The sequence below is a fragment of the Falco rusticolus genome, chromosome Z (genome assembly GCF_015220075.1).
Source record: "Falco rusticolus isolate bFalRus1 chromosome Z, bFalRus1.pri, whole genome shotgun sequence".
In the NCBI taxonomy this organism is placed as follows: Eukaryota; Metazoa; Chordata; class Aves; order Falconiformes; family Falconidae; genus Falco; species Falco rusticolus.
Genome location: NC_051210.1, coordinates 20,664,679 through 20,677,589, shown reverse-complemented (window position 1 = coordinate 20,677,589; position 12,911 = coordinate 20,664,679). Strand labels below are relative to the sequence as shown.

The 12,911-nt window shown below is 41.4% G+C and overlaps 1 protein-coding gene across 2 annotated transcripts in view; it reads right to left on the bottom strand.

Moving 5' to 3' along the window:
• Nucleotides 1–12,590, bottom strand: part of SNX2 (sorting nexin 2) — a 32,619-nt gene extending 20,029 nt beyond the window's left edge. For both annotated transcript variants that reach the window (XM_037373125.1, XM_037373126.1), the window contains exons 1-2: nucleotides 12,442–12,590; nucleotides 5,016–5,133 (exon numbers count right to left, since the gene is read on the bottom strand). In XM_037373125.1, the coding sequence (XP_037229022.1) occupies nucleotides 5,016–5,133; nucleotides 12,442–12,549 (226 nt within the window). In that variant the 5' untranslated portion in view covers nucleotides 12,550–12,590. The remainder of the gene's footprint in view (nucleotides 1–5,015; nucleotides 5,134–12,441) is intronic.
• Nucleotides 12,591–12,911: the final 321 nt, after the last annotated feature.

Here is a 12,911-nt window from a genome sequence, read left to right as displayed (position 1 = left end):
CTCCAGCCTGTCCACTTCTCTCTTGTATTGGGTAGCTCAGATCTGGACCCAGCACTCCAGGTATGGCCCCACCAGTGCTGAGCAGAGGGGAATGATCACTACCCTCAACCTGCTAGCAATGCTCTTCCCTAAATTCAAATTACAGATTTCCATAGTATTTTCAAACTAAACTGAAAAGCAAGCACCTTTTTGTTTTCTCCATTTTTATTATGAACAAAGATTATGTAGAAGTTTTCTTTGTAGGAGATTTATTTTTCCTACCATTGCTTTATTCTTACTGCTTAATCTTTCTGAAGAATGCTGCTGATGCTTCCTGCCCTCAAATGCCACAGGAAGGATACTGCATCTTAAACCAATAAAGAATTTTAATTCAAAACCTCAGATCAGGTGAGAAGTCATACTGAGGCAGTTGCAACAAAAATAAGCTTTTAGACTTGTAGAACAACATTTAAACATGGCAAAGAGGTAGTTCTCTGTTGGCTAACAGCATTCAACATATATGTTATATATTATACAAACGACTTTTACAGAACCATTTCTCAGAAAAAAATTACAAATACATAACATGTTATATATATAATAAAATATAAACCACAAAAAATGAAAGCTATTCCCCTTCAATTCTTCCTTTTTCTATCACCAGCTATATTGGCTGTGATGTGAGAACAATGTTGACAGCATACTGATGTTTTTAGTTGTTGCTACGTCACGCTTATACTAAATCGAGGACTTTTCAGTTCCTTGGGCCCTGCCAGCGAGAGGGCTGGAGGGGCACAGGAAATTGGGAGGGGACACAGCCAGGACAGCTGACCTGAACTAGCCAAAGAGGCATTCCATACCATATGATGTCATGCTGCGTATATAAACTGGGGGAAGAAGAAAGAAGGGGGTGACATTTGGCATTATGGTGTTTGTCTTCCCGAGTAACCATTACATGTGATGAAGCCCTGCTTCCCTGGGGATGGCTGAACACCTGCCTGCCCATGGGAAGTGGTGAATGAATTCCCTGTTTTGCTTTGCTTGCCTGCGTGGCTTTTGCTTTACCTATTAAATTGTTCTTATCTCAACACTCGAGTTTTACATTCCTTTCTGATTCTCCTCCCCATCTCTCTGGGTGAGGGGGAGTGAGCGAGTGGCTGCGTGGTGCTTGGTTGCCAGCCGGCGTTAAACCACAACAGTCATGGATCACTGTCAAGATGCTTAGCTCCAAAAGAACATGAAAACTTCTTACCCTGCTGCAGAAGACAACTACTTATGTTTAATTAACATTCTACAGCCAACTACACCAAGTTTCTAAAGCGCACGTTTGCAGTTCCTCACTAGCAGCTCACTTCAGCTAAGTAAGCTATTTTTACTGGTCACGCTTCTAAATGTCAGACCTCTAAGATTCTGTCATGGCTTGAGTGTTTGAATTGGCTTACTATCTTTCAAAGTTTACTCAGGTGATCACATAAATGTGGAAGTAAACCAAAGTAGAAACTGTTGTCCAGAACAGAGGACAAGTTATTAGAAAAGGCTTCTCCAGGTATAGCAGTATTTCAGAGACAGATATTTTAACAGAATTGACAGTAAAACCCACTACACCTAAGTCACAGCCCATGACCCTTACTGTTACACCAGGAGTACTGTAGATGATCTTAATGAGAACAGAAACACTTTTAACAGAACAGTCAGCCACTAATAAGGCCTTCTTCTGACTTCAAAACTGTAGGTTCATATGCTTTTGTGGATTTATTTCTTGCAGAAGAGACATAGAACTCAACAACCAGCTTCTAAAAGCAGCGAGGCATCTGCACTGAACTCTTCTCATCAGACACACCCCATGACAACAGCCTGACAGACACTATTAGCTAGAAGCTTTTGGTGTTCAGCTGGGTTTAAAGTTCATCTTGCTTGATTCACAGAACTAGCATCTCCTTTGCTGTACCAATTCCCAGGAAAAAAGCCTAAGATAAACCTATCATGACAAAAACCCAATAAAAACAAACATTGCCCCACCTCCCAATGCATTTCCCCCAGGACACAGTAGCTAGATAGATACTTGTGTAAGATGATCCATTCCCAAAGACCTATTAGAGCTGAAGAAACAAAAGAACATAAAGACTAATCTTTTACTAGACTAGGGAAGGGAAAAAATTTTGATTTTCCATTTTTCTGAAAACAGTGCCAGAGCATTGATACAACTTCACAGACCCGCTCATCATGTGTGAGCACCAGAAGCGGAAGGCAGAGACAGTTATGTTCTGCACAGGCAGTCCACAGCACATTTCTGCAGCTATACACATAACTTTAGGCCAACATTTTAGAACACTATTCACGATCTAGTTCTTCACTCTACAGTAGAAGCTTATAGACAGCCAGATCTTAAGACACACCCCAAAGCCCCCCCCAAGATATTCTTAATACTGCCTGCTTTGGAGTACTGACCATTATGCCCTCCACATCTAAGAGCTCTACAAGGTAAGACAAAGTAGTTCTTTTTTGGCCAAGTAACCAACACATTGACTTTTATTCTAAGGGTGAAAGTGCTTAAGTGGGTTTAGCAAGGCAGTTTGGTTTTTTACAGAACAAAGAACCACATACTAATTAATGAATGGAGCAGCAAGATTTACTGGTGTCCAGTGACTGCTGGAAAACTAATTTTCTTCCACCTTTGAAACCCAGTTTTAATAGTTCACTTATTAGTCACCAGAGACAAGGTAATGAATAGCTAAAATATTTTATTGCACATGCTCTCCAGTAGCTGCTGCGGAAACACAACAGCAAAGAGGTTTTAAGTATAGTCAAAAAAAAAGCCTAGAGAACCTGGGATTTTTGAAATGCATTAAAACAGTACAGGAAATCATGTAATTTGTTTTCCCGCACCTCCTTTCCTATTAGTTTGTATTGTTAGCCAGAATAGCTAGAGAGGCATACCATCGCATTTTTTACAAATAACTCTGCAAAACTAGAATAGTTTGTCCCCAGAACATCAGAGTCCCTCCTTTCAGAAGGATTTCATTGTAGCTAATAATTCAGTATGAAGGAACAAGGTAAGTTAGAAAGCTGTGGAACTTCCTTCACTTCCTTTCCAGTAAAGTGTTCCTATAAGCTCTGCCAAGATAGGTTGCTTTGGAATTTCAACATGTTGAAGAAAAAACACCCGATCACACTCACTTGTAAATTAACTCCTGTTTTTATAGAAAGTGAGGCTCATGCAATCATGCTGGAAGCAAGAAAATAGGTCTCTCATATTGCCTTTTCACATTGTTTCTATTCATTGCAAATCGGTATCAGAAAGTTAATCAGATGGATTAACAACATTGTCTAACAAAACAGTCCTAAGAAAGAAACAGTTGGGAGTGCACAGCACTGGAACACAAATTAGACGTCATTTTTGAGAACACCTATGCTGACAGTGATACAAAGACAGAAGTTCATCACTAGGGTACAACTGTGTTACACAAACTTCCTGCTTAAAACAGGATGCTGTGAAAAATGTCATATTCTGTCATAAATCAATCTGTGTTTTTTTCCCCTATGTGAGAGTTTGTACTAGCCTCAATCTGTATGTAAACTGACCGTTTAAACACCAGTCTTAGTTGTTAGACATGCAGTATGTTAGATACTTCCAGTTCAGTGCTGCGTGAAGAAATTGTCTTTCATAGAAAAACTCAAATTTATTAAATCAGTTCTGTGTTGTTTTAAACACAGTTCAGTTAAAACAATCTGGCTGCTAACATTTGTTCCTTCTGTCTGGTTCCCCTCAATATTTACTCCAGCCACCTTTTTCCTTAATATTATCCAAAGGAGAACTGGCTTTCCTAAAATATCTATTCCATATGGCTCTATGGTTATAAAAATCTGGCTTTACACACTGAAGCTAAACAACCAAATTACTAGTATTAGGAAGCTTCATTGCTAAAGCACTGCTGGTCTTTGTAGTCATAAGATCAGGTATTATATATATTAAAAAAAAGTTAAGATTACCCGCCTATTCTTTACTCTTCTTCTCTTAAAACATTTTCAGAGATTAGTAAAATAGTCAATAAATTCTAACACTGTCATAAGCAAATGTTAAGTTCCAATACATGCAAATAAAAATTTAGTAAGTTCAGAACAAAGGTAACCGGCGTGTGTATACACATATCTATACAAAATAGCCAAAGCTAAAGGCTATAAAGTTTCTTTTTGAATGATTACATCAGAATGAAGATGACATGAGGACTGTACTCAGAGAGACTGCCAACTGACTTACTCAACATGCAGTAATAGGAAAAGTGTTAGCATTGAGAAGCAGCATGCAGAACCATCTTTTGACCCATGTAATATACTCCAAACATTACACCATTCTTGAATGGTTAATGCTTCTACATCTGTAATGGACAGCAACCATAACCCATATTAGGATAGTTGAAAACCAACACCAGTAGTGACTGATTAACGAATCGTTAGAATGTGTTGTGTATTGACTGATTCCTTATCAGAACTTTCACACATCTTCCTCCACAACGTGCAGTACTGTTACGTATCAGAAACAGAATCATGTACTAATGAAATGACAGGACTGGTCCCATGTGCCAGTTTGTTACCTTTTCGTTATAATGAAAGAGTCTTAAGAAAAAGGAAATACCCTCCAACTTGCAATATGATCTAAATAATCTTTCTTTATAATTGGAAAAAAGACTGGGATGGCTTATGTGTGGATATTAGAGCAGCAAACCAGGATGCAACTCCAGTCATGCTTTTATACAGATTTGAATATTGTTAATTACATAATGATGAATAGTATTATTACTGTCAGCAGAACATGGTACTAACCATCTAACACACCACACTATGCACTGATAGTACACACCACTAAGAAATTTGTATTTAGTAAACAAATTTAACTAACGTTACAAAGTAGCACAAGAAAAAACCTGTACATCATTGCCAAACTACTTGAAGGCCTTTAATCCTCCTTCCCAGCAAAGCAATTCTCTTTCAAGTGCAAAACAGTTTATGCAGATACATTTGAAAAAAATAGCCATTACCAGCAAAGAGGTCTTCTCTGTCATCATCTAGCATGATTTCTGCCTGCTTTGGACCATTGGAGTTTGTGTTAAGGTCTTCTGCAGGAAGACTTGCTGGTTCTGGAGATGAAGGACTTGACTGTTGAAAAAAAAAAAAGTGAAATAATTAGCAGACAACCAGTTGCCAAGTATCAGTATATAAGAATTATTGCAACAAACATTCTTTCATTGCAGAGAGCAAAATGTACAGAAAGGAAACACTGTCAGCTATTTCCACTTCCTACTCCTAGCATGGTAACAATGAACAAAAGATATGACCTAGTCAACAGCTCTTCTCATTTCTTTGTCAAAGAGAAAAAAAAAAAAAAGTCACCCATTTCCTCAGGTTTAATTAACATGAAACAAAAGCTGCTACAGAAATATCGACAGTAAGTTTATTAGGATTTCTAAAAGTAATCTGATTATTAAGTTCCTTTTGGAAAGGCCTCCCTTTAAATCCATGTTTGTACATAGAAAAAAAAAAAATCAATAAAATACCCCTCCAAGTACTCTATAGCATTTTTTCAGAGATTAAAACAGTGCGTCAACACCATCAAAATGATTCAAGGCTGCCTGTGGCCATAAGAAATACTGATAGCTTTGCAACAAGTTGAATTTGGGGATTATTGCCACAAAGGGTTTCATTGCACTGTATGCAGAAGCCAGGCTTGCCACAGATACTTAATTCACTTGAAGACTAGAACTTGCCCTGTGAAAAAGCAAAACACTTGAAGATACTCAGGAAAATTAAAGCAGTACTGAAGCTAGGATACCAAACATAGTTTACTTGTAAATACACACCTAACAATATCAGTGCTTCAATTAGAAAATCCTTGTTGAATAAGTATCAACTATACTTATTGCCATAGTATTAGAAAATCTGCAAGACTGACTTCTCACAACTTCATCCAAGATAGCTAGCTAAGAAGCTTTCAACAATAGCATATTTATTCATGAATGCATACACTTCAAAAGGAGTACCTGTGAATTGTCACTACTTGCTTCCTAATTTCTGCATAGAGTTATCATAACTTAAGTTCAGAACCAGAATCCAAAATAAGATAGCAAACGTTTCAGGCTACACTTCAACAAATGCCACAGGCTACAAAAGATTAAAAAAACTCTGAAACATACTGAAATGCCATTGTATTTTCATAATCACAAATGTACCAGAGGCAACAGTTCTAAGGCAGAGGCCTTCCTTACAGCTGACTCTCTAAGAACAGTGCCCATCCTGACATGGAGTATGGCACTGCTGCTTTACTTCAAGCAGCACAGAGCAAGATGCTGGCCATTGCATCTATCTAGACCTCAGTCATGTCAAATTCTGGTACAGAGGAAGCAAGTAAGAAAAAGTAAAAATCCTGTCTGATAAATTCAGACACAGTACAAAAGAGTTTTGCAGAGGACATATGAAAACAAGACTCTCTTGACCTGGAAAGGTGTTAGCTCAAGCTTGTCCCTGCTGAAGACAGAAGGAAGATGAAAGCAAATACAAGAATACCAGAAAATGTATACTGCTTTAAAACATATTATGGTTGCTAACAAGGAACTACTCAATTCAAATGATGGAAGAGGTTATATCCCCTTCCCTTTGCCAAAGGCTGCCAGCCTCTGAAAAGCCCACATACAATGTGGAGAAACCAGTAAACAGAGCAAAGTGATGGGCGACAAAAGAAGCAGCCTCTCAAACTGCTTGGGTTTTGACCTACAGCCTGCAAAGAAAGTTGAAGCAGAAACACTCAGGAACCGTAAGTAGATAGTAAAATTTTACAACCTGACAAGGAACCAATCCACTTATCACATGTACACTTCTCATCTCATACTAAACCAATGCCAAAATGGTCCCACAGCAAACAGAGTGCTCTGGGGTAATAAAAGTGTATTTGTTCACTCTATGAAGCATGAACCTTAAGTTGTATCACAAGGCTTGCAACCAATTTAGATGAAATTAACTAGGAAATTTAAGAAAACCTCATCATTTGACATGCTTCATTACTCTACAAATGACAGTATAAATAGTATGTGTCACATTTAATAGTCAACAGTTTTAATTGTTTTCAGAAGTAGCATATTGCGGAAGTAACAGTCTGTCTCTCCCGACAGTGCTGCATGAAGCTGGGACTTCAAGATCTTGTCCTTCAGCTAGAAAAGCAAAGCACGGAAATGCTTGATTTCCCTGTGAGGTTCAAGCAGTTTAAAGTTTTATCAGCAAAAGCAATTCTTCACAAAACCATTACAGACACCCATTCCAAACCAGTTTTTCTGCTACTCTACTTGGAACAGCAACCTGCTCAGTTTCATAGATCTGGGGCTTAGGACATAGTGGGGACCCCACACTACCACAGATGCAGAAGGGTATATAGTTCATCAATTCACCTCCACGAACACCAGTTGTAATATAGCCAGGCACGTATGAAAAAGACATAGTGTAGAAACTCCTTAAAAATTATTTATGGTCTGAACACAGCCATCAGTTTGTTTTTAAGAGTTCTGCCACAAACTTCAGTTTGTTACCTTTAGAAGTTCTCTTCAAAACAGACATAGTTTTCAGGGAACTATGAAAACCCAGAAAGCCACAGCACTGAATGTATCAGAAACTAGAGGCAGTAATTCCTGATAATCCAATTATTTTAAACAGTCAGTGGCTCAGAGTTTGCTACTCAGCTTCTCAAAAAATGCATCCATACACCCAGACAGCTATTAACATATTAAGCTATTCCAGTTACACCCTACTACAGGCACAAGCTATAAGACAGGACCCCAACTTTGCTCCCTTATCTCTATGAAGTACAGTTGAAATGGTGATTAAAATGGCTGTCAGAGGAGTTAGTATTAGCATAGTGAAAACCTGAGTATCATAAAAGAAATGAAAGACAAGACTAACAAAAAACCCTCACAGGCCAGACACACACAAACAGCACAGCTGTTTAGAAATTTTAAGTTTACTTGAGGCCAATGATTCACAAAGTGTTCCAAACATGCCCATTTCCTGAAAGGTACATGCCTGTGAAATTTACAAATCGCTCCTGAGCTGAAAGAAAGTCAGGTGAAGCATCCAACAACCAAGATGCCCAATGGCCAGGACATTCAGGTATGCAGGACAGTCAGGATCCTGCTTTAATTGTTTTCTAGAAAACAAGTTTCTGGTGAGAGGCCTATGTGCCCATTCCAATTTGCAACGGCAATAGCAAGCTCATTTTTTTCCTTTTTTCGGTGCATTACATTTTTTGGCAATAATTAAGTATTTTATAGCTCTGACTTAAAAGAAACAAGAACAAGTTCTCACATTTTCTGTTGGCTGAAATTATAGCCCTAGATGTTCGGTTATCCTCCCTTCTCTTAATAGTAGGGTCCCCTTCAAACCAGTTCAACTACTTGTCTGAAACCCTTCCTAGCCTCCTTCAGTCAGAACACAGTAGGCTGACAAAAGCCGACCATCATATTATTCTAGTTGTTCAAGTTAAGCCAGCTCATTGTCTGAAACAGGGTTACAGAAGCTCGTGAAGAATCACAGAAGAATGAATCACAGCATGGGCAGAGAGAACAGACTTAATGGCAGGACAGTTAACATTTTCAGCAGGAAGTAAGAGGACACAAGCAACCATACTAGAATGAAAACCTACATGCTTCCATTACAGCCTGGATTTAACACCAAGGAACAAGACACATTTCCAGTAGAATTACACAAGAATTAACCTTGGAATTACCTTCTGTAATGGTCACTGTTAATTCAATGGATATCATGAAAGACATCTGGACTTCTCCTACCTAATGTTTTGCCTTCTGTGCAAAAAACAAGTGCATATTGCTGATCTTTGACATAAACTGATAAACTGGCAATGGGATTATATACACACCCTGCCCTAAATGACAGTCCTTGACAGGTTACCACATCTACCACTTACTGATTGTTCTCAAATGCCTCTATATAATCTTCCATTACAAAATAAACTAGGAATATAAATACCCATTGAAATGAGTAGGTGAAGCCTAGCTACATGTTCATCTGACACCTGCTTTACAAAAGACAGGCAATACAGAGTGAGATGTTTAGAGGAAGTTAAGTAAGAAGTGGTGCAACAGTTAAACAAGGAAGATGGCAGAGAAAGACTAGGGCAAGGAGGAGGAAGGAGAAGGAAATTACAAAATGAGAGTAACGCTAAAAATACTATTTGTCAGAAAATCTAACATATGCTTTTTTCATATGTGTTGCCAAAAATTACTTTCATACAGTTGTTTGCAGTCCCTCCTAACAGTGGCAGAGGACACAGCAGATTACCGATTTGTTGATTACAAACCTCTAACAGGAGGATGATTCTTTTCATAATGCACAGTTAACTTCCAAAACTTGTGCATATCATGGACACTTTCTAATGAAACAAAAAATCACGCACTTGAGAATTTAGCAAGTAGCTAAAAGTTCATGGAAAGTTACTAATACTGTAATGTTACCTAGGGCTCAGGAAGTCCTTGAGATACAAAAACCTGGAGGCTGGAAGAGCACTGAGGGTGACTATCAGCACTTACATATAATCACAAGTAATGTTCTTCACACAGAATCCACCACTGAGTATCACTGTAAATGGAATCTTGGCTCAGACCAATTGTCTGATTCAGACTGGCCATTCTCACTGACGAAAGCAAATCTAGCAGCTAAAGGGAGACCACTCAGTGACCATGAATTTTGTGGAGGCAGTCCTCCAGACATTACAATATGGTTGGCACAATAAAAAACAAATAATCATTCTACTGCTCTTAGGCACTGTGGATATCTGACAAGGAAATGAGTACCCCACGAGCTCAGACAAGCTGCTGTTCAGCCTAGTGCCCAGAGTTCATAAGTGCCTGACATTTACTGAAAGTAATAGTTCTCATTCTGTGCCACTCAGCAAGTTTTCAAGTCTTAGAATGTGTTCCCACTGCTCCCCAGAAGTGCTAGGTATTACAGCTCAGTGTGATCTTTAATCTTTTATATTCTAGGATTAAGAGGATTTAATTCAAGACATTAACTTCTAGTACATGCACCAAGAAAGTTAAAACTCCAGCTTCTTTTTCTTCACATCAGAGAATTCAACTTGAAATAAGCAATATTCTCCATTTGATTACACAGATAAGCCACTGAAGTCAGTAAGCCTTCCTGTATTTGCCATTCATAACATACACTGACTTTGTATGTTGTCAGAAGAAACTTAGATGAGTTAGCATGTGTTTTCCAAATGGAGTTTTTGTTAGCATAGAAGCTATTTGAAAGATGCAGTAGAAATCTCACAGCTTCTCCAATGCACAACCACATCATAGGTTAGAAAGAAGCAGCATGCCTTTTGTGAGCTGCCATGAGAATGAAAGCAAGAAAAATAGGAGAGGGAGACACTGAAATTAATCACACAAAAAGCAAATGGACAGCTCCAAGATAAACCAGTTAGGAACCACTTCGAAGTACCACTGGCTTTGAACCTCACTGTTCCTTACCATGGTCTCTCCTCTGGTATCATCAAATAAATACATGATCAATGACAAAAAGCATGGCACCATTCTGTTGCTACTGTAGAACTTCCACTGGCACTTAGAAACAGCTACTTCATGAATATTTACAGGATTAAAACAACACTCCAGACAGAAGTTTAATTAGGCCCGCACCATGAGATAATCACTCTTCTCTGGACTAAGGTGTCCTAAACACTTGAGTTAAATAATCTACATCCAAACTAGCGAGGAGTTCAAAGTCAATTTTCATGATCTCCTCCTCCCAAACTTGCAAGAAAAACACAAGATTAAGGCTCTTGGCTATATGCTGTAGCTGATTAGATGTCAAAAAAAGTTTCACTGACAAAGCTTTTCAAAGCTTCTCTTTACTTAAAGAGGCTTCCCCTTTTTACTCAACTACTTTCTTCCAAATACTTTTTACAAAAACAAAGCAGCGCAAGTGAACTGTCAGCCAAACCACTCGATACAAAGTGCATTTCTTTGCTGGTTTTTGCAGTTAGAGGAGTTTTCAATAACTGTTTTGTATCATTAAGATAAGGACTTCTTACCGTAACAGTGGTTTAGACACTATATCTTATCTCTTGCAGCTTTAATTCTAGACTGTACCAGTAAAGACATTATTTGTTAAACTGCTGTCTTCATACACAGAACAAGACTCCAATAATAGACCCAGAGATGCACAGAAGTCTATTGATACAATTCTTGTCAACTGCAAGTTCACATCATTTGCTATTCCTTCACAGCATTTTACCACAGATCTTTTTCTACCAAAGCACAGATTATGCATCTATTAAAAAAAAAAGAAGCTACTTGAGAGAAGGCAAGTGACTTTAAAATACATTTAGGAGCCTCTTTGCATACTGGCCTTTTTCGTTAAAGACAGGCAACAGCCAGGGTAAAACAAAGAAACATGCATTGATCTTATTACTGTAAAGGTCAGGGACAGGAAACTCTTCAGGAAAAGAGGAACATGAACAATTTTCTTTTTAAATGGGCAACTGTGCACAGGAAGAACAAAGGTCTTCCAGATGATACTAGCAGAACACTTTAGAAGAAAAACGACCACAACAACTCAGCAAGAAAAGCTCCCACTATAATGAACACATAAGCCTTTTTCAGAAGGAGGACCTATTTATGCATCCAGTTGTTCTAGGGCTTTTTTTCTGTATTACACTCCTGACACAAAAAGCGAGCACGGTTTAGAGATGTGTTCACCACAAATGTTCCTGTCTTCCAGACTCATTTGTCTGAACTACTGAACGACTGTGAACAAGGCTTCACAACGCCTGGCAGGCACGCCTGCTGCCTTCAGTGGCCCCGAACTGCCCCTCCGGCCAGGGGGCCAGGGGCCGCAGCCGGCCAGAGGCACCCAGCGCTGCGCCGCCTCCGGCGAAGAGTAAGTTTCTACGCGCTTTTGCAAACTGCAAGGGGGTGAAGCCTCGGAAAGAGGCCAGACAAAGAAAGTGGGCTGTTATTAATCCACGCAAAGTCTAAGGCGGGGTGGGGGGGAGGACCAGCGAAAGAGGCGTTGCGTGCAGAGGAAAGGTGCAAATGTTTATTACCCTGGCAGCACAAGAAGGGGTTAAGGCAAAGGAGAGCGGGGACCCGGCACAGCGGCACTTGGAGAAAGAGTCTTCGGTCTCCCTCGGCCGGAGAAGACCCGAAGGGAAACACGGAGCTCCCACTGGGCCGAGGTCACTCGCTCGCCGGTGGGGCAGCGCCGAGGGGCCACCGTGGCCGGCACAGCGGCAAGAGGCGGGGCCGCTGCTGGGGGCCGGGCCGGTGAAGGCCGGCGGCCGGGCGGGGGCCGGGGCCCCCAGGCAGGAGCGCGGCACCGGCGGTCTGGCGGGGAAGGGAGGGCCCGGCGGGCGCCGGCCCGGCTGCGGGGGCTCGGAGCCCGCGGTGCCGGGCGGTCTCTCACCTCCAGGGTGGATACAGTGCTGGTGAAGAGGTCCTCGCCGTCCTCCAGCTCCTCGAAGTCGGCGGGCCGCGCCTCCCCCAGCGGCGGGGGCTCCCTCTCCGCCGCCATCTTCCCCTCCAGCCCGGCCGCCAGCCCCGGCCCCCCGCGCCCACGTGACGGCCGCCCCGCCCCCTCCCGCCACGTGATTGTAGCGGGCCGGCGGGTCGGGGCCGGGTGGGGGCGGTAGCGGTAGCTTCCCCCTTCCCGGGGGCCGCCGGGAGCTCGGGCCGGGGCAGCTGCCGTGAAATCCCTCCGTGAAGTCGGTGGCGGTCCGTGGAACCCCGCAAAGCCCTTGTCCCGCGAAGGCGGCGCCCACGCGTGTCTGCGTGCCAGGCGGCCTGCCCGGCGCGGGGAGCTGGCTGTGCCGGGGGCTTGCTTGCCTGCCCGCCCACCCCTGCCGGCCTGCCCGCCCTGGCCTGCCCGCCCCTGCA